This window comes from Lytechinus variegatus, chromosome 3 (genome assembly GCF_018143015.1).
Source record: "Lytechinus variegatus isolate NC3 chromosome 3, Lvar_3.0, whole genome shotgun sequence".
Lineage (NCBI taxonomy): Eukaryota > Metazoa > Echinodermata > Echinoidea > Temnopleuroida > Toxopneustidae > Lytechinus > Lytechinus variegatus.
Window position 1 is genome coordinate 4,339,173 of NC_054742.1, and position 27,420 is coordinate 4,366,592.

The 27,420-nt window shown below is 35.2% G+C and overlaps 2 protein-coding genes across 3 annotated transcripts in view; one reads left to right on the top strand and one right to left on the bottom strand.

Annotated features, from left to right (window-relative positions):
• Positions 1-1,882, top strand: part of LOC121410029 (Fanconi anemia group D2 protein-like) — a 61,431-nt gene extending 59,549 nt beyond the window's left edge. For both annotated transcript variants that reach the window (XM_041601850.1, XM_041601849.1), the window contains exon 38: positions 1,433-1,882. In XM_041601850.1, coding sequence (XP_041457784.1) covers positions 1,433-1,495 — 63 coding nt within the window. In that variant the 3' untranslated portion in view covers positions 1,496-1,882. The remainder of the gene's footprint in view (positions 1-1,432) is intronic.
• Positions 1,883-9,284: 7,402 nt separating this feature from the next.
• LOC121410032 overlaps positions 9,285-27,420 on the bottom strand; it is a 34,815-nt gene continuing 16,679 nt past the window's right edge. Inside the window, exons 11-28 of the mRNA XM_041601852.1 lie at positions 27,156-27,418; positions 26,025-26,277; positions 25,502-25,790; positions 24,556-24,734; positions 23,594-23,838; positions 22,581-22,635; positions 21,884-22,051; positions 20,296-20,602; positions 19,457-19,700; positions 18,948-19,128; positions 18,228-18,450; positions 17,428-17,568; positions 16,728-16,951; positions 13,796-13,994; positions 13,161-13,314; positions 12,585-12,640; positions 11,520-11,774; positions 9,285-10,737 (exon numbers count right to left, since the gene is read on the bottom strand). Of these exons, the coding sequence (XP_041457786.1) occupies positions 10,631-10,737; positions 11,520-11,774; positions 12,585-12,640; positions 13,161-13,314; positions 13,796-13,994; positions 16,728-16,951; positions 17,428-17,568; positions 18,228-18,450; positions 18,948-19,128; positions 19,457-19,700; positions 20,296-20,602; positions 21,884-22,051; positions 22,581-22,635; positions 23,594-23,838; positions 24,556-24,734; positions 25,502-25,790; positions 26,025-26,277; positions 27,156-27,418 (3,543 nt within the window). The 3' untranslated portion in view covers positions 9,285-10,630. The remainder of the gene's footprint in view (positions 10,738-11,519; positions 11,775-12,584; positions 12,641-13,160; positions 13,315-13,795; positions 13,995-16,727; positions 16,952-17,427; positions 17,569-18,227; positions 18,451-18,947; positions 19,129-19,456; positions 19,701-20,295; positions 20,603-21,883; positions 22,052-22,580; positions 22,636-23,593; positions 23,839-24,555; positions 24,735-25,501; positions 25,791-26,024; positions 26,278-27,155; positions 27,419-27,420) is intronic.

Sequence of the window (27,420 nt, forward strand, 5' to 3'; positions counted from 1 at the left end):
TACTTTCATCAGCTGAATTAATTGAATTTAGCGTAAATAGGAATTATTTTGCTATAAAGTTTGCCAAAAAAAAGAAAAACAAAAGGTCGAAAATATAGAAATATGTAAATTCATAGAACAATAAAATACATTTAACAAAACAAATACCGCAATTTTCAGACAATTATAAAATTCACATTTTGATATTAAATACCTGAAAAGTATCTTTGAACATACAGTACCAAAACTGTTCTAGATATCTTCATATGAAATTAGGGTAATCCTGGGTCATATTAAGTTGACATGTGATAGATAGGAGTTGAAGTAGATCTCAAAGATGTCATTGATTCTGACATTACTCTGGAAGGCAGGAATAGTGAAAATTCGATATACTGTTAAAAGAAAGGAAAAGAGAAGTCAGCAGTAGTGGGTCGGTGGAACCTATCCATATTTTTTGGTTAAGAATGCATTAGTGAAAATTACTACTACTACTAATAATAATAATAATACTTAATATTTATAACACGCTTTTCCCAAATGGCCCAAAGCGCTCACAATTTCAATTAACATATAAAAAATACAAACAAAAATCAGAATGGCATATTAAATGCAGGCAATTGCCTAGAACAAGAGAGTTTTAAGTGACTTCTTAACCCTTTGAACCCTGAATTATTTGGGGCGGTCGTGACATACACCCTGAATTATTTGCACATAAATGACTTCTCGACCACATTCATACAATCCCCCATGATTCGAGACCCAACGGCACCTTACCCCCGCTAGTACCCGGCCCGAGCCGGCTGAAGTTGTTTGGCTTCTCGTAGACCCAATCTACGATCAGAAATATCAAATTTAGTGTCTGTTTTGGGCTCAAAATCACTGTTTTCACCAAAGTGAGATATACCAATTGCTTCCCCATAGTAAGCATGTGACTCGCCACGTATTACCGCACCTACGACACGAGCAATCACAAAAAAAGTGGCATATTTTGGCCATTTTTTAAGCTAAATCCTTCCAAAATCATTGCCGACATTGACTGAAATTATCGACTAAATATTCCTACACATACTAGAAAGATGACGTCATTTTAGAAGATCACCTGATATTTAGAATCCATGCTTTTGAAATCACGTGGCTGTAGGCGGCCTATCGGGTATTTGCGTGTTTTCTGGCAGGCCGGTATTCCGGCCTATCGGGTTCAAAGGGTTAAAAGTCTTGATTGTTGGGGATTGTCTTATTGCGAGAGGGAGCTTGTTCCATTCCACTGAGGACGCAACGGTGAATGTTCTATCTCCAGTCTGTTTTCTTTTTGTTGGATATGTTAATTTAAGTGGGTCTTCAGAGGATCTAGTTCTTCTACCTGGGACATACATTTCTAAACAATCAGACTAATAGGATTGAAATACATTAAAAGTGTCTTTTATTCAAACATGTGTTTTTCTTAATGTTTCAGGAGAGTGGTGGAGCTAAAGGTAATGAATCAGACAGTGATGGCTCCTGCAGTGACAGCTTCTGAGCTGATCCATCAACTCCTTCAACAATCTCATGAAGCTTGTCAAGTTATCATTCTCTAACAGTTACCATAGCAACATTCAGAGACCAGTGCATCTCAGCCAATCAAAAGCTGACAATTTATTGAGTTCATTCATGAAACTCCCACAGGTTAAACTAATTTCTGAAAAATCAGAGATTACATATCCCATGAAGCTTGCTACACATAACAAGAAGATACATAAAGTTTGTCTGTAGTGACAAGATAAAAACAAAGTGTGGCCTTTATAGGTAGGATAGACAGGTTCCTGCTATAAAAACAAAGTGTGGCCTTTATAGATAGGATAGACAGGTTCCTGCTATAAAAACAATGTGTGGCCTTTATAGATAGGATAGACAGGTTCCTGCTATAGTGGCCTTTACTGTAGGCAGCTGGCTGTACTCTAAATCTTAGGTTGTAGGGTGGTAAGGATTTATTGTCCTTGCTTGTATCCTGGTGGAGGATATATAAACTAAGATAAATCTTTCAGCCTTAAAGGACAAGTCCACCCCAACAAAAAGTTGATGTGAATAAAAAGAGAAAAATCCAACAACCATAACACTGAAAATTTCATCAAAATCGGATGTAAAATAAGAGAGTTATGACATTTTAAAGTTTTGCTTAATTACACAAAACAGTTATATGTACATACTAGTTGGTATGCAGATGAGGAGACTGTGATGTCATCCACTCATTTCTTTTGTGTTTTGTTATATGAAATATTCTAATTAATTCCTCCCTGAAAATGTGGAATTAGCATTTTTGTCTCACCTGCGAAGCAAAGTGAGACTATAGGCGCCGCTTTTCCGACGGCGGCGGCGGTGGCGGCGGCGGCGTCAACATCAAATCTTAACCGAGGTTAAGTTTTTGAAATGACGTCATAACTTAGAAAGTATATGGACCTAGTTAATAAAACTTGGCCATAAGGTTAATCAAGTATTACTGAACATCCTATTAGAGTTTCATGTCACATGACCAAGGTCAAAGGTCATTTAGGGTCAATGAACTTAGACCATGTCGGAGGATTCAACATCGAAATCTTAACCTGAGGTTAAGTTTTTGAAATGTCATCATAACTTAGAAAATATATGGACCTAGTTCATGAAACTTGGACATAAGGTTAATCAAGTATCACTTAACATCCTGCCTGAGTTTCACGTCACATGACCAAGGTCAAAGGTCATTTAGGGTCAATGAACTTTGGCCGAATTGGGGATATCTGTTGAATTCCCATCATAACTTTGAAAGTTTATGGATCTGATTCATGAAACTTGTACATAAGAGTAATCAAGTATCACTGAACATCCTGTTTGAGTTTCAGCTCACATGATCAAGGTCAAAGGTCATTTAGGGTCAATGAACTTTGGCCGAATCGGGGGTATCTGTTGAATTACCATCATAACTTTGAAATTTTATTGGTCTAGTTCGTTAAACTTGGACATTAGAGTAATCAAGTATCACTGAACATCCTGTGCACGTTTCAGGTCACATGACCAAGGTCAAAGGTCAATGAACTTTGGCCGAATTGGATGTATCTGTGCAGAGTTGCTAATTTTCCGGATTTTTCCGGAATTCCGGATTTTTTCCTTTGCTGAAAAATATTCCGGAAAAAAAAAATCGATTGTCAAAGTGAAATCCGTAAAAATTTCCCCTCCAAATCTTGTCACGGAGTTCGCTACGGAGAGCGCAATTTCAATTTTGGATGGCCAATTTGCGCAGACGGAAAATTATTAGCGTTGTGCGCAGCATGAAGTTTAGCTGGTACTGTACTTGCACGGTACGCGCGAGCAATACATTGTAGCAGTTGCAAACGCCGCCCTATACCCTGCAGGGATACGGGTGTCAGCGCTATCCCAGTCGGGCGATCGCCCGGTAGAACCGCTCGAAGCACGGCCCGGTGTGGCTGCAATTGCCTGCTGCTGCGTGAGTGATTGGTTGTCTGCCGCGGGATTTCAGCTAATCGGCGTGGACTGGTGCGTATTCATCAATTCATATGTGTGAACTATCCATCATTTTGATAGAAATTGTGATTTATGGATTTTCAATAGTATAGGATTGTCTTGTTGATGAGTACAGTGAGTGAAAAAGGGCACCCCAGCTGCTACATACACCCGTCCCGAGTCGCACCCATTGGCCGCAGCATATTAACCCGCAGCAGGTTAACCCATACCGTAATGAGTACGGGTTACATGATTTTTTTTTTTTTTTGAGCACCTTTCTTGCCTATGATATAAAGTTTATTATGTCATTAATTATTTGTTATGTACTACTGTAGATTAATGATTTCAGCCCTAAAAGAATAAGAAAACGTTCCAGCTTCAGGGGGCTTCGCCCTTGACCCCGCCAGGGGCCCTGGGCGGGCCCCTGGACCCCGGCCTGGGTTTTCAGGATTTTTTTGAGCTATCAGTTAGCATCTCTGATCTGTGGAATAACCATCATATCTCTGTAAGTTCATTGGTCTAGTTCATAAAAAGTGGACATAAGAGTAACCATGTATCACTGAACATCTTGTGCGAGTTAGAGTAGTATTCAAAGTCAGCACTGCTGCTATATTGAACTGCGTGATGCAGGTGAGACGGCCAGAGGCATTCCACTTGTTTAATACTATATGGTTCAGTCAACTTGGTCCTTATTGTCAAATCTATAAAAAAATGAAATATTGTTTAATTCAAACAATAAAAAATAAAAGAAATAGTGAGTGATGGACATCATCGTCTGACTCACTTAGTTGTGCATATCACTGTTTTTAGAAAAATAAGCGAAGCTTTAAAATGTCATAATTTTCTTATTTTACATCCAATTTTGATGAAATTTTCAGCACTATGCTAGTTTGATTTTTCTCTATTTATTCAAGTCAGCATTTTCCTGGGGTCGACTTGACCTTTAACAAGCAAAATTAATATGTATGTGAAACATTGCAAATTGGATTCACTAGGGAATGTCAGGTAATTCTTTAGATGTTATGTAGAACATGATGGAGGATGATTAATTCATGTTTTCTTGAATAACAAATTGATGATTAAGCTAGTCCAGCATGACTCTCAGATCAGTATTTTCTGATTTTAAGCATGGGCTCTTCCATAAAATTCTGTTTCCAACTCTCATTTTTCTTAAATTTTTTCTCCTAATATAAACTGCTCAAGCCAGCTTAATTTACGAGCTTCACAACTTTTCATATACTGTAAACGCTGTTTATTTTCGCAGGATTAATTTTTCACGCTTGGCGGCTTCAAAACATATTCGCGGGTTTTTAATTTCGCGCTGCACACTAATCACAAAGTCACTTCCTTCTTGCCCATCTGTGAATGGTTTTAATCAAAATTTCAGCAAAAAAATTGTATTTTCTGATCATAATTCTAGCTCTAGGGCGGCATAATTCAGCATTGTTTTGATCTAATCATGAGCTTTTGTGACATTTAGCGCAACTTTTCTTTGCGGGTCGGACATCAGGGAGGGCAAAACGGAGGCGCTGCTATGTGCTGGCCTGGTATAGACGGCCGAGCACCGGGAAGGACCGGGCAATTGCGGCTATTCAAAGACAAGTGCATGGGATCAATCAACAAACATGTGCGATCGACCCAACGTCTTCTCAGAAACTAAGCAGATCTAAACACTCACTAATCGAACAGCAAAAGCAATTTATATTTCAACAAAAATCATAATTTAAATACCGATCTGCGACTGTTAAAAAAATTATCGCATTGCTTTGGAACAAATTCTCGCGAACATGTGAATTTGGAGCTCAAGCTTGCTTGCATAAATGCCGCCCTCTTTAGGTCAAATTATGCAATCTCTTTGCCACAACAATGCACGCAAAAACTTGCATTAAAATAAATGCTCATGAATTCGCGTGTTTTTATATTCGCGCTCGCCGATCTTGCCGCGAAATGCACGAAAATTTCCACACCGCGAAAATTTCCACTTTTACAGTAAATGAGAAAACTGAGAAATCATGTCAAGAAGGCCTTACATGAAATAGTGAGGTGGATATTCATATTTAATGGATTGCCCATATACAGTGCGTATCAAAAAAAAGTTTACACTTTGAAAAAATCGTGTAAAATTATACATTTGTAATATCCTGAAGATTTTTCCACATTTTAACATTGGTACAGATCCATTTAAGCAAATGACGATATAACTATCGAAAAATATTTCCGCTTGAGTGAGCACCACTTACTTTTGAAAAGTTAGTGAAAAATGATTTGCGCAGAACTCTGAAATAGCTATGCGAATAAAAGTAAAACTTTTTCATGAAGAACACGTAGAATTTTGGAAGTGAAATTGATTTCGAGATATCTTTGACCTCTTTTAAGTTGTTTCCTTGCCCAATACAATTCAAAGAGTGCATTGCGCCCCTCCCCACTCCTCCACACACCAAGGCCATCAAGAAGATATTTGATTAACACTGAGCTGTGATTTACATAAAATGAATTAGGCTTGATTTTCATTTATTAATTATTGTCAAGATTGGGAAAAGTGTGGAGAAACAAATATTAAATGAAAAATTAAATGTCAACCCACTTTAAATAATAAAAACTTTGTGAAAAAAGGCTGGAGATGTCTGATATAAACTTTTGTTCAGATTCAGTTATGTCCTCAGATCCAGCTGGCACAAAAAGGGTAAAAGTTGTGCTTACTAAGTGTTGAAATTTCAATTCGGGTGGCAAATTTGTTTAAAAATGCTTGAATGTATCTGTTTTATCTTAATTGACTAAAGTGCAAGGGAAATGTAGGAAAAATGTATCGCAGGGTAAGTTTGATTTCGCCCTTTCCCCTTGACACTGCGTGAAAACGAGTATTTCTGCGCAAACAGATTTCTGCGAGCTTTACAAAAATGGACAGTGCTCACTCAAGTGTAACATTCTGTCAAAACTTACTTTCATTGGATAGATGAGACCCAAACCCAAGATTATATGTGAAAAAATTACCCGCATGTGTTATATTTTTTAATTCCCAGAGCTTTTTCAAAGTGTAAACTTTTTTTTGATACGCACTGTATATTAATGTGTGCACATTATGAGCATTCACTTTTCTGAGAAATCTAAGATCTAAAATTACTACATGTAAAATAATGAGACCATTCTGCAGTAATTCTTTAGTATTTCACTGTAAAAGTACACCACTATTTTGATTTGAACAGCTGGTAAGCTGGATACAATTTTCTTCCATTTACTCATTGTTTCTTATTGAACGATTACAGGTTTAGTGTCAAATCATAAATAGAAATATAATTGTAGGCTTATGTGAATAAAAAAATACATTCAATTCACTCAGACTGGTGTAATGTAATAACTTCAATTTGCAATCGGAATATATGACCTTTCCGTTCATTTGTCTCCCTTTTAGCTCATTTAGGTTAGCATTTGTCTCGATTCCATGCTTTTAACACTTTTAAACCATTTGTGTCTCTAATCATCTCATCACTCTATTAAGCGTTAATTTTTGTTACTTTTAATAATTAGATTATTCTAAAGTGACTCAACTTTTTATGCAGTAAATCTTATCATCCTTGATTTTTCATCTTATTTGCTATGATTGTATCGTCTCTTCATATACACCAACACTGCTATATCAATTTCCACAGTCACCATTGAGATACACCACCTCATAATACTACAATGTTGCTGTAATACTACTTTATTTTTGAGGCATTGATGAGCGGTAAGCCTCAACTCTGTAGTCTATTCAGCCTACGTGCTTTATCTACCAATTGCAGAGCATCATTCCTCTGTGACATAAAAAACAGATTGAGTGAAAATGAAAGTATTGCATGTGTAGAGTAAGGACAATTAACGTATTTTCAGAAAACTAGATCATTTGCAGCTTTTTTAGATCTGCTTTATGAGTCCTACTTATCAAAATATATATATGTAATAATGTATTTTTTCTGGGGTTCTGTCTGCAAAAAAGGAAAGAAAAAAAAAACAAAAAAAACCCCTTTTAACTGGATAGAAGTGTATAGCATTACATTTATTGACCCTCCCCATTCATAAACAAAAGAATTCAGTCATAAATATAGCCTTTTCAACTTGATTTTGTAAGATGTTTGGGATGTATGGATGGGGGATTAGATGGAATGAATAGAAAAGATAAGATTTACTACAAACTTTCTTATTTGATCCATAGGCACTCTTTACTAGTCACTTTTGTACATAAAATGTAGATTTCTTACATAGTATCATTAATGAATAGAAAAGATAATATTTACTACAAAAGTTATTTGATCAGTAGGCACTCTTTGCTAGTCACTATTGTACATGAAATGTAGATTTCTTACATCGTGTTATTATAATCTTTATAATCATCAAAACTTTCAGTTCAATTTGTGATATAGATAACCATTGAAATTGATAATATCCAACCTATTACAAATTCCTCTTTTACTTTGCCTTATGTTCAATATTAGATATACATGTACATGCATTAGATGTACGAATGAGATTTTTATCTTATTGATTTTTATCAACCAAAGAGTCCATGTATTTATTATATTACTGAGTAAACTGAGAATGCAATAAATGTTACTATTATGATATTCCTATTGTATCATGTTTGGATACAATGAGCCTCATTAATGTTCATAGGTTCAACTACATCATCAGAAATAATGTAATGGAAAAAAAACTTTAATTCAATTTTCTATTTTAATATATAGCAATCAATGTTATATACGTTAAGATGCCTTTTGAAGAAAGTTGAATTAGTTCTTCCAGTCATCAATTCTACTCAAAAAGGGTAGTTTGTTAGGAGGAAATGTGATTTTCTCAAATCTTTAAAAAGAAAAATGAAAAGATGAAAAAAAAAGTGAATTCTTTGTGTATCTTGCATTCATGCCACAGCACTTAATTTCACATCATATTGTATTTTGCATTAAATTTTTTTCATTATATTTGTCATGTATCATCAAACCTTAATTCAGAGAGATTTAGAAATGAAGATTCTTTTGAAACCAATGAGAACCAACATCCTTGTCAGATCAAGTTGTGAATTTGATTTTTTTTTCATTCTCATGCTTTGGGAGATTTTTTTATTTAACTTGGAATCAAATTGTTATCTTTGAGGTTGCATCAAGTTTTATGAATGTTTCAGAGATTCTCTGCATTTCCATTGCAAAATATGAGTCTCTGCTCATTTAGATCTGGACAACGTACAGTTGAGGCCAGAAGTTTACGTACACCTATGAAATTCAAAGAAAAGTTGACACTTGCTAAACATCATGACATTTATTGTATTTAATGAAATATTTGTGCTATCATGATGAATTTGATATCAAACAAATGAGTATGTCATGCCCCTTCATCACATTGCTTTGTCGTCAGGAGCTGATAATTTCTCGGTGTCATTTTTCCCCAAAAACTTCATATTTTAGACAAATTAAACATAAAAACTTGACAAAAATAGTTATTTGTGCTAGTTACTTTTCAACACAAACATTTCAGATTACTTTTTTTGTTCAATGGTGACATATGATAAAAAATGTGATATAAATCATAGATTTGACATTTACACTATATATTTCTATGAAACGATGTTTGAAAATATAACAACATTTAGCATGAATATTACTTTTTTATTCAAAGAAAATTCCACCTGAAATATACTTTAATCCCAAGAGCATCCCAATCATGTGAAAAAGCTTAATATGCTCTTTCATTTGACACCAATTTGTCATGGGAGTGTATATATTTTGGAAGATATGTAAATTTTACGATGTTTGGCAAAGAATAAATTTCACTGAATTCCATGGGTCTATGTAAACTATTGGCCTCAATTCTATATGATCATTTTTATGGTACCTTTGTGTTTGAATACCCAATAAAGATCATTGCAAAGTTCATTTACTGACTTCTACCAAATCCACTGTAAAAGATTGGAGGTAAGTTTAAGAGAATAAATCAATAGACTTCAGACCGACCTACATTGGGTATTCAAACGGGTGCAAAGGAAATCAATGCCAGTACTTACCTGGAAGTTATTACGTCCAGATCTTGACTAGGTCTATACATAGATGAAACATTGCCTTGACATAAATGTTTTTTTATTTAAGAATCAAAGTGATTGAAATCGAGTTTGTTCGATACAGGCTTTCTGCAAAGCAAGGTTTTTTTTTGTAGAATGATTAAGTTGTGAAAGACTTATCAAAAGAGGTATAGTGAAAGACATTTGAATATGGAAGTCTACTATGGTTTATAAACACTATGTACAACTTTTAAAATCTGATTTAATCACCATACTCTTTGTTATGTTTTGTTCATTTAAGTATTTTATATCATAACTCAACCATGTTATGTTTGCTTCTAGTCTCATCAAAGTGTATATACAAGAATTTATAAAGTACTTTATATGCCTAGCAGTAGCACTGTTGTAAATAAAACATGCCAAATTGTTTTTAAACATGAAGTTCATTTGAGTTGTTCCTTCAGTGTAACAATGCAATGAAATTTATGTACATTTCCCTACTGCTTCTTAAACAAATACCGAATCTGATTTGAAGATATTTACATACTAAAATAAAACATATCACATTATTTTTTCATCAGTTTCTCAGTATAATACATATATCTTTAAAATGACATACGTACAGTTTCACCATTAGAAGGGAGATTTGTCTCCCACTACAGACAACCTTTTATTTTGAGATTTTTCGTAAAATATAGAAATATACTTAAAAAGTGCTACTTCCAATATATATTCTATGAAGAAAATGGAGATGAAAAAGAAATCATGTACAGAGGGAGACCTTGAGCTTGGTATTGCACCAAGTTCCACTCATTTTCCTTCCACAAAATCAAACTAATTGACAATTAACTTTGTACATAAAACCATGGACCTTTAGGTCCATGATATAACATAATACAAGTGTAATATGTGTATGAATATCTTTTAGATTCCATCTTTCTTTAACATTCACAGAGTTGATAAATTAATAAATTTTCAACATAATTCTTTTCTTAGGGATGTAGTAAATCATTCAAGACATGTTTTGTGTTCCATGAGAAACCAAGTGATATGATAAATCGTACAATGTCTGGCAGAATATTTATGAGGAACAATTTTACATATTGATAGAAATACATACAGGATTGATTTCAAATAGTTGACAAGTTTTTCTATGAGTTAACAATTGGTATTTCCTTCAAGGTAGCAATCTTTCTGACAGCATTGATTCCAGCCAACCCATTTTGTTTCTGTCTCCTCGTCAGAGTAGATACCATCAAAGCGAACTGCAGAAGAAAAGGAAGAAAAACAATTCAATATAATTACTCATATAATTTTAAAACAATTTTAAGAGTGTGAATGTCCAATTTTATATATACTTTACACTCACTTGCTAATTCATAAAAAAGTACACCATATTTGACAATGAATTGACCAAGGCATCCCCTTGACTTAAGAAGTTTATACAGCAGCCTATGAGAGAAGGTCATCTTGTCCTTCCACCTAGAGGGACCAAAAATCTCATGAAATCATCTTGCATGGGGGGGGGGGGTGATGTATTCCCCTCCCTTCAAGTTTCAAATTTTGTATACCATCCTATGGAGGGGGGGATACTGGACTGAGGGCAGGAAGATGGATCTTTTTTCTTTCATGTAGTAATTCCATAGTCCAGTCCCCCATGATGTATGTGATCAGGGACGTGAGAGGGACTCGCGTCCCTGATGTGATCTAATTAAAATTGTTTGTTGAAAAAGATAACCATGCCCCATATGGCTACACCATTGAGTGGAAACTGATATTTTTCTTATACAATTAAATTAATAAGATCAATAATGACAGAGTAATTGTGTAAGATAACTTCACATATATGCCACCAATCTTACTGTCTCCTTTATATACAGTAGTAAATAACTTTTATGCTTACGAATTGATGAGTGGGTAGCAAAGTTCTTACTTCCCTACCTCTTTATGTATCCCTTTGTCACCTCTCTATGGCCCTTTATCATTTTATTTTCATTTCATCCATGAATGCCCATTGATATATTGTTCTAGTTGTGTTAACTCTTACCAAACTGCCTGGGATCAGCTGATAGGAATGAATCGAAGATCGGACTGTCTGCAGAGTCCAAGGGTACTTCTGTTGCCTCGGTGATGGTTAACGTGGTAACGGCTGTCTGCCACTCACTATGTGATATTGGTATCCATGACAACCCGCCATCTGTGCTCTTGATGTAGTATATTGCTGTAGAATCAAGCCCTGTTGCGTAAAGTGTGTTTGTAGTCGGAGAGTACCCAATAACTTGTCGTACTTGGTTAGGTAAGGCTGTTCGCAAATAAATATGAAATATTTCATGAAATAGAAATGGTATCCTGCTCTGATGTAAGCATTGAGAGAAATTACAGTTAAAACTAGAAATTTGGAAAAAAGTTAATCAACATAGGTATCAATAAAATAAAGAGTTTAAAAAGGTTACACTTAGAAACCAGTGGCTCGTTTCATAATAGACTTACCACTGTTTTAACTTTGTCATTATGGTAACTACCATGGTAACAGGGCTCAGCAGCCGATCATAATCAAGGTTACCATAGTTACTTTAAAGGCAAAAATCAGTTGTTAATCCTTATGAAATGGGCCCAAGATACTAGAACATCTCATTCCTGAACAAAAATCAGAAATATTCTGCAGCTATAAACTAACCTCACTTTTAATATCATCTAAATAGATTACGTCATTTCAAAAACATACTACACTAAAAAAAAACAATAAGCTAATCTTTCTTAAAAGTATTGAAGTATGATAATTTTGATGATATAGCATTAATTGAAAAAGTGCTTTTACTCTGAAAAATATATTACACTGTACCAATCCCTAAATTAATGTCTTTTCCCTGAATCAAGGAATATTATTGATTGATTTAAACTTAAAAACAAACACTTGAAAAACATAAGTGGAATGACTTATTTTAGATAAGTTCAGAAAACAAAGTTTTGACTGCTACAATACAACCACATTTAGATAAAGGAATGGTTTGTCTTGAGATTCTATATCAATGCATTGAATAATTTGAATGAATAATGATCCACTGATATTAAGTTTGCTTGTGGTGATTACAAAGAATAAGATATAAACTACCTGACCACTGCAGTGAAGGAGTAGCTCTCTTGATGATACAGGTGGTCTTTGGTGGTCTGTATAGAGAAAAAAAATTCATCAATTTTTATAGGAGCTGGGTATTCTGACATCCCCATGAATCCTCAAATTGATGTAAATATGCAGGTTGTGTGCGAATATTCTGAGAAAATATATATATCCAAAAATATCTTAGAAATACAACTTGATATCAACCATTGTATTAATGTAATGATATATATCACAAATTGCCCCCTTTATAAAAAGACAAGTATTGTTTAATAATATAGGTTTTATACTTGACTGATGATGTATGTAATCATTACTCCATCATTTTTGGGAGAATACATTTTCAGATATAATTCATACTGTAGATCTTATATCCCTGGGCATTTTGTTATTACACACACTTTTACAGCTCAAGTTTTACATGTTGACTGAAAATACATTTGAAGAAAAAAATAGGACTCAATATATCTGACATACCCTCACGCTTAATATTGAGAGAGAATATATTACTTGCTCTTCTCGTTAGATTTCATGCTTATAAATCATCATTCTGAATAAGATATGTCTTACTTGTTGTTTATAACAAGAGTCTGACTGTCTAATTCTCTCTGAAGATCACTCTCTCTGTGAGTCTTTGTATCACAGATGAACGCATCGTGAACATTACTATGGATTAACACACTACGACCAGTGTCTGAAGAAATGGGCGTCGTCTGACAAACGTCTGGAAAAAATGAATATTAATAAAAGCAATCACAGTTTCCATAACATAAAATAATTTTTTCTTCATCACTAAATGAAAAACGATCAAACAAATCATCATGAATTTAATGAAACTCGATAAGTCTAAAACTATTGTTGACATACATGTGTGATAAGTGTCATGTTGTTTCTGTATTTTCAAACTCACTTCTGATTCTGTTCAAGGAGTGTTTTATGAACGAACCTGTCGGATATTTCGTCTTAAAATTTCAATAGTAACAGTAAAAGACATGTGCTTCTCAGCCCACCAAATTCAAGGAAAGTTGTCAAATCAAACGGTGTCCTTAATTTGCGGGTTTGCTATGCGGTGAGTTGTGGTATAATAAACTAAATGGAAGAAAATAAGTTTTAAAAATAGAGACCTGAAGTTAACATATCTAAACAACAAATTTCAAGTTGGATTTAATGATTATTTGTTGGACACAAAATTTATGAATACTAACCAGTCTGCATTGGTTCTATTTCACAGCCTTGTAGTTCAGTTCTCAGTACATTATAAAGATGACCCGCATTATTGAAATCATATTCAGTGAGCTGGATTATGACGTAACGAGCTTCGACTGGTGCCAGAAGACGATGTTCTGATATCCGATCGTAGTAAGGCGTCGGAGATGATGATTCGTAAATTTGTGAATGATTGAACTGTTCCAATTAAAATAATGATAGAGGTAAAGATAAGATCTAAAAGGCTGGTATTATCGATGCATCATGGTTGAAGTAATATAATTCATCAGGAAATAGAATCATATAGATTTGTTCAACATCATATTACACTAAAATTGTCATTGGATAACCACTCTGTCTCTGACAACTATCTATACATCCTTTTTAGGTAAGAAACATTAGTGAAAAAGGAGAGAAAAGATGAAGATAGATAGATGGATGGATAGATAGATAGATAGATTCATTCCAAAATATTTGATTTTAAGTTATCATTATGGACCTAACCCCTCTTGCAAGCAAACAAGTAAACATTCTCTTTTGGAAAAAAGGGTTATTTTCTTGCCACTTTTATTCACGTTTTAATGTGAATTTCAAATTGTCTTTGGTATCATCAGAGCGACTAAAATCTTGAAAAAACAAGTGGAATGCCTCTGGCCGTCTCACCTGCATCACGCGGTTCAATATAGCAGCAGTGCTCACTTTGAATACTACTCTAACTCACACAAGATGTTCAGTGATACATGGTTACTCTTATTTCCCTTTTTTATGAACTAGACCAATAAACTTACAGAGATATGATGGTTATTCAACAAAAACCCCAACATGGCCAAAGTTCATTGACCTTACATGACCTTTGACCTTGATCATGTGACCTGAAACTCGAACAGGATGTTCAGTGATACTTGATTACTCTTATGTACAAGTTTCATGAATCAGATCCATAAACTTTCAAAGTTATGATGGTAATTCAACAGATACACCCAATTCGGCCAAAGTTCATTGACCTTTGACCTTGGTCATGTGACCTGAAACGCGCACAGGATGTTCAGTGATACTTGATTACTCTAATGTCCAAGTTTAATGAACTAGACCAATAAACTTTCAAAGTTATGATGGTAATTCAACAGATACCCCCAATTCGGCCAAAGTTCATTGACCCGAAATGACCTTTGACCTTAATCATGAGACCTGAAACTTGCACAAAATTTTCAGTGATGCTTGATTACTATTATGTCCAAGTTTCATGAATCAGATCCATAAACTTTCAAAGTTATGATGGGAATTCAACAGATATCCCCAATTCGGCCAAAGTTCATTGACCCTAAATGACCTTTGACCTTGGTCATGTGACGTGAAACTCATGCAGGATGTTCAGTGATACTTGATTAACCTTATGTCCAAGTTTCATGAACTAGGTCCATATATTTTCTAAGTTATGATGACATTTCAAAAACTTAACCTCAGGTTAAGATTTCGATGTTGATTCCTCCAACATGGTCTAAGTTCATTGACCCTAAATGACCTTTGACCTTAGTCATGTGACATGAAACTCTGATAGGATGTTCAGTAATACTTGATTAACCTTATGGCCAAGTTTTATTAACTAGGTCCATATACTTTCTAAGTTATGACATCATTTCAAAAACTTAACCTCAGGTTAAGATTTGATGTTGACGCCGCCGCCACCGCCGCCGTCGCCGTCGGAAAAGCGGCGCCTATAGTCTCACTTTGCTTCGCAGGTGAGACAATATGAAAACTGGACTTAACCCCTACTGACAAATGAGCTCTTCAGAAGAGTTTGGTTGCAAAAGGGGTTAGGTCCACTCCAAGGAAATCACTTTTTTATTCTCCCATATTGCAATATTCTTATGCAAAACTAAACTTTCGTGATACCCTACCATGTGTACATAAAATTGGGTATAAGAGAAATCTACCTGTCTTCATATTTTTTCCAATATTCTTTTCCAAAAAATATCTTTGTGGACCTAACGCCTTTTGCAACCAAACTGAAATGGACCCAACCCCTTTTGAAATAGAAGGTGACCTTTCTTTGCCATTTCTGTTCACTTTTTAATGGGAATTTCAAATGTTATTTGGTATCATCTTTATAGAGCTACTAAAAATCTATACATTAAAGGTCAAGTCCACCTCAGAAAAATGTGATTTGAATCAATAAAGAAAAATCAGACAAGCACAATGCTGAAAATTTCATAAAAATCGGATGTAAAATAAGAAAGTTATGACATTTCAAAGTTTCGCTTATTTTTAACAAAATAGCTATATGAACGAGCCAGTTAAATTCAAATGAGAGAGTCGATGATGTCACTCACTATTTCTTTTTTTTTTTCATTGAATTATACAATATTTCAATTTTTACGAATTTGACGATAAGGACCTCCTTGCCTGAAGCACAAAATGTTAAAATAATGGAATTCCACGTGTTCAGGGAGGAATGAAACTTCATTTCACATGACGATGACGAAAATATCAAAATATTTCATATCTCATATAATAAAATACAAAAGAAATCGTGAGTGAGTGATGTCATCAGTTCCCTCATTTGCATACCGATCGAGATGTGCATATAACTGTTTTGTGAAATGAAGCGAAACTTTAAAATGTCATAACTTTCTTATTTTACATCCGATTTTGATGAAATTTTCAGTGTTATGCTTGTTGATTTTTTTCTTTTTATTCAAATCAAGTTTTTGTTGGGGTGGACTTGTCCTTTAAGAAAAAAGAAAATCAAATTTGATGAAAAATGGACCTAACCCCTTTTGCAACTGAGCTATTCATATATAGATAGATATAAATAGACAGACAGACAGACAGACAGATAGACAGACAGACAGACAGACAGACAGATAGATAGATAGATAGATACTTTGATCGGATGATATTTATTTCGACGTCATTATCTCGTGAACAAACCTGAAACGTGCCATCGCTATTCTGTGCTCTTCGGTAGATGACATCATCAGTGCTATAACGGACTTCAAACATTCCGATGTCGCCTTCGAATGCGACTTCTTCTGCCGTGGCGGCTCTTGCTCCTCCTTGAGTTAATACACGAGACAATGCAACCTTGCGTCCTAGATCGATTTTTAAGAAACGATCGTAAAGATGATCACCGGCACGCGCTTCACTTTTCCATCCTTTCAAAATAAAAACAAACGAACGAACAAATAAAAACATACAATTTACAATATAAAATAGGCGGGAAGTGGTTCTTGTTTATATCATTTGTCATTTGATTTCATACAAAGATATTATATGGCTAATGATCTTTGACGTAACGAATGCCTACCTGGGGACTTCAAAATTATTATTATCAAACATAGTAAAGATAGAGATTTTGGCAAACGGTTCAATTTATTTCATTTCCATGTGAGTCCTTTGATCCAACAGTTGCCAAAGTGACAGACACCTGTGCTTCCCAGCCAATCAAAATCAAGGAAAGTGATTAATCTTGACAACTTGTCACCCTGCCTGTGCTGGAACACTGATTTATAGGGCGTTATTATTCAATTTCGATCTATGTTATCTGTTGACGACTGTCGTAATGACCCTTGTTTCATCCCGTGATGACTGTTTACAGAATAGCAACTGGTAAAAAATGAAGATTTCTCACCTATTCCACGAAGACGAGCATGTTTAGCTGCTGCCTCTGGGTTAGGTTCAGAAGAGGCATGTAGCTGACAGTCTTTTACTATCTTACTGTCACCCACCCCGAGGTCTATGGGGGAGACGCAGGCTGCAGCAGGGTGGGAACCTGAGGTAAAAAACGGGGGAAAAGATCACAGAATTATCAAAATTAACGTAAAATCAAATAAAGTTTCTTGTCCTCTTTTCTACCTGTTCAAAACTGATCTAAAGTAATATTCTAGTGGCAATGCTAGTGTTATTTTGGCTAAGCCCCCCTTACGTTTATCGTGTTTATAAGTCTCCACTCCATCAGCAGCATTGCTTCTGGTATGTAGCAACTTTATCGATCATAATGTATCTTATTATCCTCTTAAAATCACGACTGACACAATTCAGCCTACCCATTATGTGTTTCAGATTCAATGTAATTTAAAAAAATCAAACTTTACATAGCCGAAAAGAAAAAGGGATACAAGATACGAGGCTCAAGAATATATATTACTTGATTGAATCGTAATTCACATTTAAATAAAAATTTCAAGTTCTTTATAAACCAAAAAAATCAATAAAGGTATGATTATTCTACGTAAACAAAGTATATACGATTATCAAATCAGAAAAAATATACTGCTTTAAACCACCAAATATATATATTTTGGCGCGTTAATCATTATTCTTCCACTTTTTTTCTTTCTAACTACCTCATATCTGGGAAAATTAGGTTCATGCAATTATCATTTAATGTTTTTTTTCAAATAAAAACAGGTTTCTACAAAGAATACTTACTAATAGGGACTGGTGATGAAGCTGTTAGCGAGTATGTAACCTCTTCAAATGCTATGACTATGGGTCCATCAACGATGCTAGGACCACTTCGATCATACGAACTATATGAGATCTGGAGTGGCGAGCTCGCACTCCAGTTCGTTTTACCTTTGTATGCGTAGCTTGAACTGATTGTACATGTCACTTCGAATGCGATGATGTCGGTAAAGTATACATTTGACACCTGTAATTAACAGTGTACATCATCATGATGGGTCTTGTATTCTGCTTTAGAGGTATATAATGTACTTCGAAAATATTTTTTTAATATTAGTTATCATGCATGGTTTATGCAAAGTAGATATATAATCCGGCAAAGATAGTTGGGCAAGTTATTTGGTGCCTAGAACCATATTCAAAGTGACATTCGTCCACTTATCCCTATGGAATGGTGATTCATTAAAAAGAAATGGAATTTAAAGCGCCCTGAATAAACTCGAAACAGTAAACCCCATCATATTGATACCGAAAAAAAATACAGCACACGACGTTCACATTTCAATTGGTTTTGATGGCAGAGCGACAACTACGGTCTATTATGAGCAAGTTAATTATGATGTCCAATGAGTTTAAACCGGGGCTTCAAAACACTGTCATCAACCAATGTGCTTAAGACAAACTTACAAAATAAGCGGGAATATCGTACTAACATCTTAACTTATTGGAACATATAAACCTCACCTTAAATGTCAATCCAGCTGAAGTATCAATAGCGATTGGATAACTCACATCATGAGCACTATCTTCAGTGAATGATTGGTAGATGATGTATGGCGGTAACATGAGAAGAAACTCAACATTATTAATCTCAGCTGAAGATATGTCTGAATGGCTCAAACCTATTCTGTACGTCACAGTGTCACTGGGTTAATGAAAAATCACAGAAATGTACGTAAACCAAACCATTCCACATAGTTTATATAAAGTCAAAATTCTAGATACAGTGATAACATTTCGTTAAGGATCATTGTCCGACATGACAGATGAATTAAGAATTCATCAGAAAGATGGTTGTAGTCTAGGAGAAAAGAATCGTGTAAAATATGAATGTTTGCGTTCAAACGTTTATAATAATCTGTGCAATAGAATTTCTAAGTTCATAGTGCAATAGAATTTGCAATAGAATTTCCAATTTCCCGAACGTTCATCATTTTTCGCTCTTATCAAAGACCAATAAAACAACCCCTTACCCATCTACAAGGCTTGAAATATCTCCCGTCATGTTGAATGTGACGGATAGGTCTGGCAGCTCGCTTCCGGTTCTACTTGCATCAATATAAAGATTGGAAACCCATACATAAGCTGAATCAAAGGACACTCCTGCGGATAGGATGTGCTGAGAGCCATCGGTTACTTCCTCTGAATCGGTTAACTGGATTTCGATACCAATAACTATTTGATGATCCGGATCGTTTGCAGCTGCATTTTCAATATCTGTATGGTCAACAATCAACAAAACATTTAATACATGTCCCATTTATACATGGAACTCAACATTGACTGCATGGCAATATCACTGCTATATACCGACAAAACCGACTCAAGACAGATTAAACATGTTCTTTATTCCGAATCAATGCCTTGTTAACCAATAACTGTCAGCTTGTAATTGGTTTCGTTGGTGAACGTGACTGTAGTTGCAAATTACCCCAGTTATTTTAAGTTAATTGCCTCACTAATACCACGCCAATCTGGTCACCTATTCTTTAATACGGTACTCATATTTCACTTTAGTGATTTAATCGTCAAATAGATAATGTTATTTTACGAGTTTCATATATTTTCAAGATGGATAACTTGTACAGTTTTTGGAATGTGAAATATTAAAATCAAATGAATCGAATCAAATTATTTCAGTTTTAGAAGATTCAGACAGCGGCGCAGCGATAAGGAAAATGTTATTGTGAGCGGGCAATCGGGAATTGCCTTCTTTCTGAAAAAAATATCTACCCATTTCTCTTAATATCAATGATACTCAACTGGTAAATATTATCGATACTCTACTGGTTAATATCATTGATATTCTCACCGTTGTTATGGACCAATCCAAGGGAGAGTTTGACACGGTCTTTTTGTGTGCTATTTTCATTGACATGACTAGTATAAGTTGGTACTAAGGACGGAAGAAGACCCACGTTGCTCTCAATGTTGCTACCAGCTTCAGTGACTCCCATACTCCTCACCACCAAGCCTACGTAGGAGATGTTAAGGGTTGTAACCACTTCAACCTCCGATTGAACATCCTGATCAGTGACATCGATAGTGATATTACACAATGCCCTCTCACCTGGTGTCATAGTTGTAGCAGAATCAGGACAGCTCAGGTCGAAGGTGCTCTAGAATGGGATAATATGAGATAAGTTTGGATTGGATGATAAATGGGATGATAGCTACCCCACTAGTATTAATATTCGGGTAAATATTGCATTAAGTCGTCCAAAAAGTACATGAGAATGATACTGTTTACCAAAGAAAATACATGTTACTATTCTCCATCGACGATTGTACTAAGCCATGATCTGTTTTTTTTTTAAGGATAGCAATGAATACGAATGCAAAATGATCTGTCCTTAACAGAGGTACACATTTGCCTGAAAGAATACCATAGATGTGTAACTACATTGGATTTGATTTAAGGTCAAGCGTATTTTTCTTTAAATTAGATTCCATCTGAACTACATCAACAAGTGTTCATCCGGATCATTAATATGACAACAGATGAATAAAATCCTTTCTGTTTCTGTTGAAGTAGCTCCAGTAGAAACTAGGCAAAAACAGCTTCCCACATCAACGCCAAACTGGTATAATACAAATAGGAAACATTTTACAATTAAGTTAATAAGTCATAGTGGCTGACTTTATAGACGACATAAATTACTATCGGACCTTTTTGGTTTAATGCCCCCATTCCACAGAACGGAGACCATTGAAAGACCACTGGGAAGCTTAAAATTCGTGAGGTCTTACAGCTGTCTTCAAGTTCACTGAAATTTGTCATCTCTGTGGAATGGCTCAGAAAGACCCCTCAAAGAACTCTGAAAGACTGAAGATGGTTATTCATTGTGTTACTGGTCTCAGACTAGTCCCATGGAGATCTTGTATGCATCAAGCGATCTTTCAGAATTCTTTTCATGGACTCTGCCTGGCCTTTTAATGATCTTTGATGAGTCTCACAGCGATCTCCGCAAAAATCATGAGAGACTTCCGAAAGATCATTGAAATACTAATAAGACCTTTGAAAGTTCATCGAAAGACCGCTGAAAGACTACTGAAGGACTACTGACAAACCATTTTCCTGTAAGACCGTTTTACTGTTTTAAACCATTTCAAGAAGTTTTGGAGCCCATGAAGACCACGAAGACCACTGAAAGATTGTTCAGTGTAAGACATCAAAGAACGTTGTAGGTTCATTGAGAGACCTCTGAAATATCAACCAGAATTCATGGTCTTTCAAAGGTCTTTCAGCGGTCTTGTTCTTTTTGGAATGGGGATTAAAGTGGAGATAATAAATGGCCGAGCTGGGATTCGACTTCACATTCTTACAATCACGATTCCAATGCCCTAACAACTAGAACACACGATCCCTAAACTTTGAACAAAGTTCGTTATTAACTCACCGTATAATTCCTGATTTTAGTTGCATTGATGGCATAAAAGATTAGATTCTGAATATCTTGTGCCTCTGTATCTCCTGTGTATACATTGACCGCAGCATCCATCTGTACTACATCCCCATGCATCGCTCCAGAATCATTACGTGCTTTAACAGTCAACTGAAACTCAATCTAGGATTCAAATAAATCTCATATTAGTCAATATAATTAATCTTATAAGATTAATTACATCTGAAAGATTAATTATAAGATTAATTACATCTGCAACAGGCCCCAGGGGCCTGTTGCAGAAAGAGTTGCGTTTAAACGCAAGTCAAAAAATCAATCGTAAGTCCCAAATGCGCACTGTTGATTGGTTGAAAATCAAGTTGCACTTGATTTTTTAGAGTTGCGATTGATTGCAACTCTTTCTGCAACAGGCCCCTGGTAACATATATGTTACCAGTACGATCTCCCTGTTTAAATATCATGAAACAAAATGCAATAGACAATCAATAGATGTTAATGGATCGGGTATGTTATGTTCCATTATCTATCTACAATTTTGGCTGATATTTAATCAAATTTCCTGGGGAGATATTCTGAACATGTCTTAAGTTCGACAAGTTCAAAATCTATCTGAAAGTCGTGCATTAATCAGGTATCAAACAATAATGAGGGAATATTACCGAATTGCATCATAACATTTTTTTTTATTTACCTGACAATCCGGACCCAAACAAGCGATGAATCCAAGATCAGCTATGAATGATTCCCTTATGGGGGAAAAGCGATAATAAATGGAAAGAATCAAAATTTGAATTGATTTATTTTATTTAAACACGGTAAAAATCCCTCGATCGGCCAATGGCTAGTTTTCTGAGAGGCCATGCAATATATAAACAGTACAAAGAATAACAAAGTAAAATAACTATAACAAAACCTATATACAAAACCAAAGAGGGAGGATGAAACAAAACAGAAACAAAATGAAAAACAGAGAACAAAATCGTAATAGTACCAAAAACAACAAAAGTTGGGTAAAAAAGGGATAATCAAGGTTTCAGGATATTTTCAATTTCAGATTCAAATAAATTTAGATTTGGTAAAGTGCGAACATTTTCTGACAATGAATTAAAATCAAGTATGACAAGATAAAGGCCGCTATTTCGTACAAAGTCTGTGGGGGTGGGGTATATGTTTATACATCATATTGTTTGAGTTACGGAGTATGTGGGTAGTACACGGCTTAATGCCAATCCTAGTACATATGAAATATGGTAGAAGCTTATGAAGTAGCAACAGTGTTTTTTTTTAAATCTCAGGATTGGTTCAGCATTTTGGTGTATTATGCTAATGTGCTGAATGACGAATAATACTCTTACTTTATATTTTTCCTCCCTGTATTCATCAGAGGCTAATTTTGTCTTTTCATTTTTTAGCAACTCAATAACATCACACTATGCCTCTGTTGGGGAAGAAATGAGTATGAGCAAATGGTATCCTCATGCATTTATTTCCAAACTTTTACGATCACTTTTGAGCGAGTGTAAAAAGTTTGGAATTAAATACATAAAGTAAACTTAAGATGATGTACCAAAAAGATCCAAGCCCCATGATGTATGCCATCATGACCTATAGAATAGTGCATTACAACTATATCCAGTTTCGCATATAATTACTTCTTGATTTGACTAATTTGCATATGAAATTATTAAGTGAATATTTTGTTACCCTGGTAATGCAGGATCAGGGTTCAAATCTGTGGCAGACAATCCCCCGATATCTGCTCCGATAGTTCCTAATGTGATATCTGTAAACTCCAACCAGGTCTGATTTGATGTGAATTCTAATCGATATCCCAATGTTGTATCGTTGTTTAACGTTATTGATTGAGTGAATGCAGACTCTTTCCCGATCTCGATATCTTGTGATGTGATCGTAGCAAACGATACCGTGTGTGATGCCGGTAGGTCAGCCTGTAGTGAAAATAAGTTTAGAAGTTATGTCTGTTACCAATTACAGTAATTTACAAAATGGCTCCATTCCTTGTTTAAAAAAAAATCACCCATCTGATATCTCCATGTACCGTATTGCAATAGCATGATAATCTAATTTCTATTCGACATCATAAGTTTTTTTTTAAACCACAAAGATCGGGGTTGCAGTTCATTGCCTTCTAGAATAGAATTATAAAAAGGTGATAAAAAGTGTCATATGAGTATGAACAATATAAATTCTGTAATCGGGAACTCCGAATTATCATTTCTAATCTTAATGATTGAAAATTGGCAATGATCAGACCATTCACGTAGGAAATGGACGTCATGAAATATTACTTTGTGATTGAAATGATAATTACTGGTTCGATAAGATTTTGACCTGACTCTGATGGCGGGTGTGAGAAGGATGATCATCTAAGGGGTGTTGCAAGAAAATATTTGCGATTAATAGCAAATATTCTGTTGCAATTTTACAACTGATATATCAATGTTAATTATAGCAAATCAGATTAAGCTTCTTGTTTCAAGGAGCAGATTAGCAATCAATCACTAATTTGCAATTAACTGCAAGACATATGATTGATTTAGGGACCAAAAATAGACTTGCGATTGATCGCAAGTTTCTTGCAACACCCCATAAGTCTTTCATAAGTGGGATACCCTGTCAACTATTACCCAGCATTATATACTTACTGTCAGCGATGTGGAGGCTGAATAGTCGGCATCGATATTGATGACTTGAGTATCTAGGACTGTATTGGAATAAGATTTGACCTCCACTGTGATCGGATGATTGGATCCATCACTGACTAAGGTCCTGTCCCCACTCAGCTGGACCAATAAACTCAGTGTTAGGAATGAAGATGACGTCACTATTGCATTCAAAATACATACAAAGATCGATCAAACATAATGGAAACATGAAACATTAAACAATAAGTATGATAAAAACATAGATTGCAATGATAGTAAAACACACGCACACACACGCACACATACACATAAGTTCGTCTTCTAAAGTTAATGCTTAAATACCCAAATTTCCGTTATTTATTTGGATCAATTACAATTAATTCTGAAATCTATCCTTTATCAATCGCTTGCGTCTTTCTTTACGTCTTTTAAAACTCTACTCTTACCCCCCCCCCCTCCTCTTTTTGTTGTTTGGGGGAGGATAAAAGTATGCTACAATAGAAAGATGATATTAAAAAAGGTTGGGGATGAAACCAATTCTAGTAACTTTTCATGAATCAAACTGTACCTATGTTCGCCTACATGTGGAATTCACTTACTGTAATTGAATGGTTGAAATTAAAACCATCGTTTACTAGACATATCTATTTACAGTGTCCTTTTTTCTCTTAGTTATATGATTTCTAATTTCACTTTTGTTTGTATATTTTGTATGTTCTACATTGTAAAGCGCTTTGATATGATTTCATGAAAAGCGCTATATAAGTTTAAGTTGTTATCATTATTATTATTATTATATTAATGACTTGGGGATACTCCCGAAGAAGTTAAAAAAATGACTGTGTGCAGTGTTAGCATTAGGATTACATGATTTTAGTAAAATAAAACCTATTCCTTTGATATTCATAAATAATTATTTAAACTCTTCTTTATACGGGATACTTACATGAAGCACTGATGACTCCCAATTCAAGGGTTGCTTGCTGTTTTGTCTGTTCACCATCAAGTGACGTCAATGTCGCATCCGCGTAGATTGGATCACCACATGGTATGTCCGAGTCACCGCCTACTAGCGATATGATGTTCAATGTACTTGGATTAACATCAACTGCTACGGTGTAATCGTAACTGGTATCAGCTTCTAACGTGAGTGTAATGTTAACAGACGCTAGGGTACCAGGGGCTACAGAACCGCCAACAGGTGATACCGACAGATCAATGGATACAGGGGTTTCCTAATTGAGTGGAGGGGAAAAAAAGAATCATACAAATATAATGGAAGTTTTGATCAAATTCCGATTATTTTTGGCACCACACTTTAAAGAAACCTTGTTACAATCCGTATGGACGATCATTTTAATGATCATTAACCGCCTTCTATCAGAGACAATTTGTATGGATTCGTTAATAATTTGCTTTGACTTTATACGCATAGAAGCAATTCAAGAAACAAAAGTATAATGACTTACCGCCACTGGAACGTCCCACGCTGACAGATCAGAGGTACCGTCAACAGCAGCTTGGAATGTATATGAAGAACTCCCTTGATCATTGACGTATACGTTGAGGTCTAGAGTCCGTGCAGCAATTACGTCTGCTGCGTCGAGGATAAGGCGACGGAAGACGATATCGACAACGAATTCCCCGGTGACATTCTCGTCCAAGTTAGAGACGATTCCGGTTTCAAATGTTAGAGAATCGTCAATTAACGATGAGCCAGCCCTGTTGTATCATAGATGAAATGAAAATAATTGAGAAAACATGATGTTCTTAGCGACGTGAAGTACTTAATTTCCAATTAATTACTTTGGAAATTTTATTCAACGTATTATAAAACGTCTTGAATAGGCGTAATCTGGATCAATATTTCCCATTCCCCATCCCTGTTTTAAACCGAAGGGCTACAAACTTTCAATTATATCTTTACCTAATTGGTAGATATATCATACGACTCATCTACTTTGGCGATCATCGTTAACTCTACTCTTGAAATAAAATTAAGTTGAACTTAAAGCTTGTGTATAGTTTTGGTAAATCCACCAAAATGCACCTATCACTATTCCAATTCATTGCTAGCTAATATGAATGGATATGCCCTATAACAGTTATGATGTGGAGGATATGAAATGAAAATGTGTTTTACAGGATAAATTTGCGATTTTACATGGAAATTTAACTTGATCGGGTCACCCGATCAAATTAAAATATCTGTGTGTTTTTGTCTTTCAATTAAATCCTATTCCAAATCATGGAATGGGCTGAAACTTTCAAGAAATGTTCTTTGTCTGTAACTTTTGGATATCTAATCACTAAATTTATAAGATAAGTGCTTGAATGCCCATTTTTTTAATTTAAAACAAGCATCGCCGAAAGAGGGCGCTATAAATCCAAGATTTGAATATTTGAAATTTTCTCAGAGAAGTGCAGTTGGAAAAATATCTAACGGTCTCTACGCTTCAGTAAGACTGTCATATTAGATGATATTCGATTATCAATCACATTATTGACCCTTTACCAAAGCTATACACAGGCTTTAAAAAGAAAGTCAGATAAATGTCATCAGATACAATACTAGCTTAATTATAAATACAAATATTTACGTTGATGTCTTTGTTTCCACTAAACTGCCTGTCGTGTATGGGAAGCATCCGAGCTCTGTGGTTGCGCTACTGATCATTGCATCACAAAGTCCTACCAAATCGACATCACCAATCAACTGGGAAGTAACCTCGAATCTTATATTAGTATACGTGCTTTTAGTAGGGACGGTGACAGTGGTTCGGAGTATTCCTACGGCTCCGTTTGCTAGAGTACATGGATCGCCACATGTCAGAACTGAAGTCATACTCAGACTTTTTCCATCCT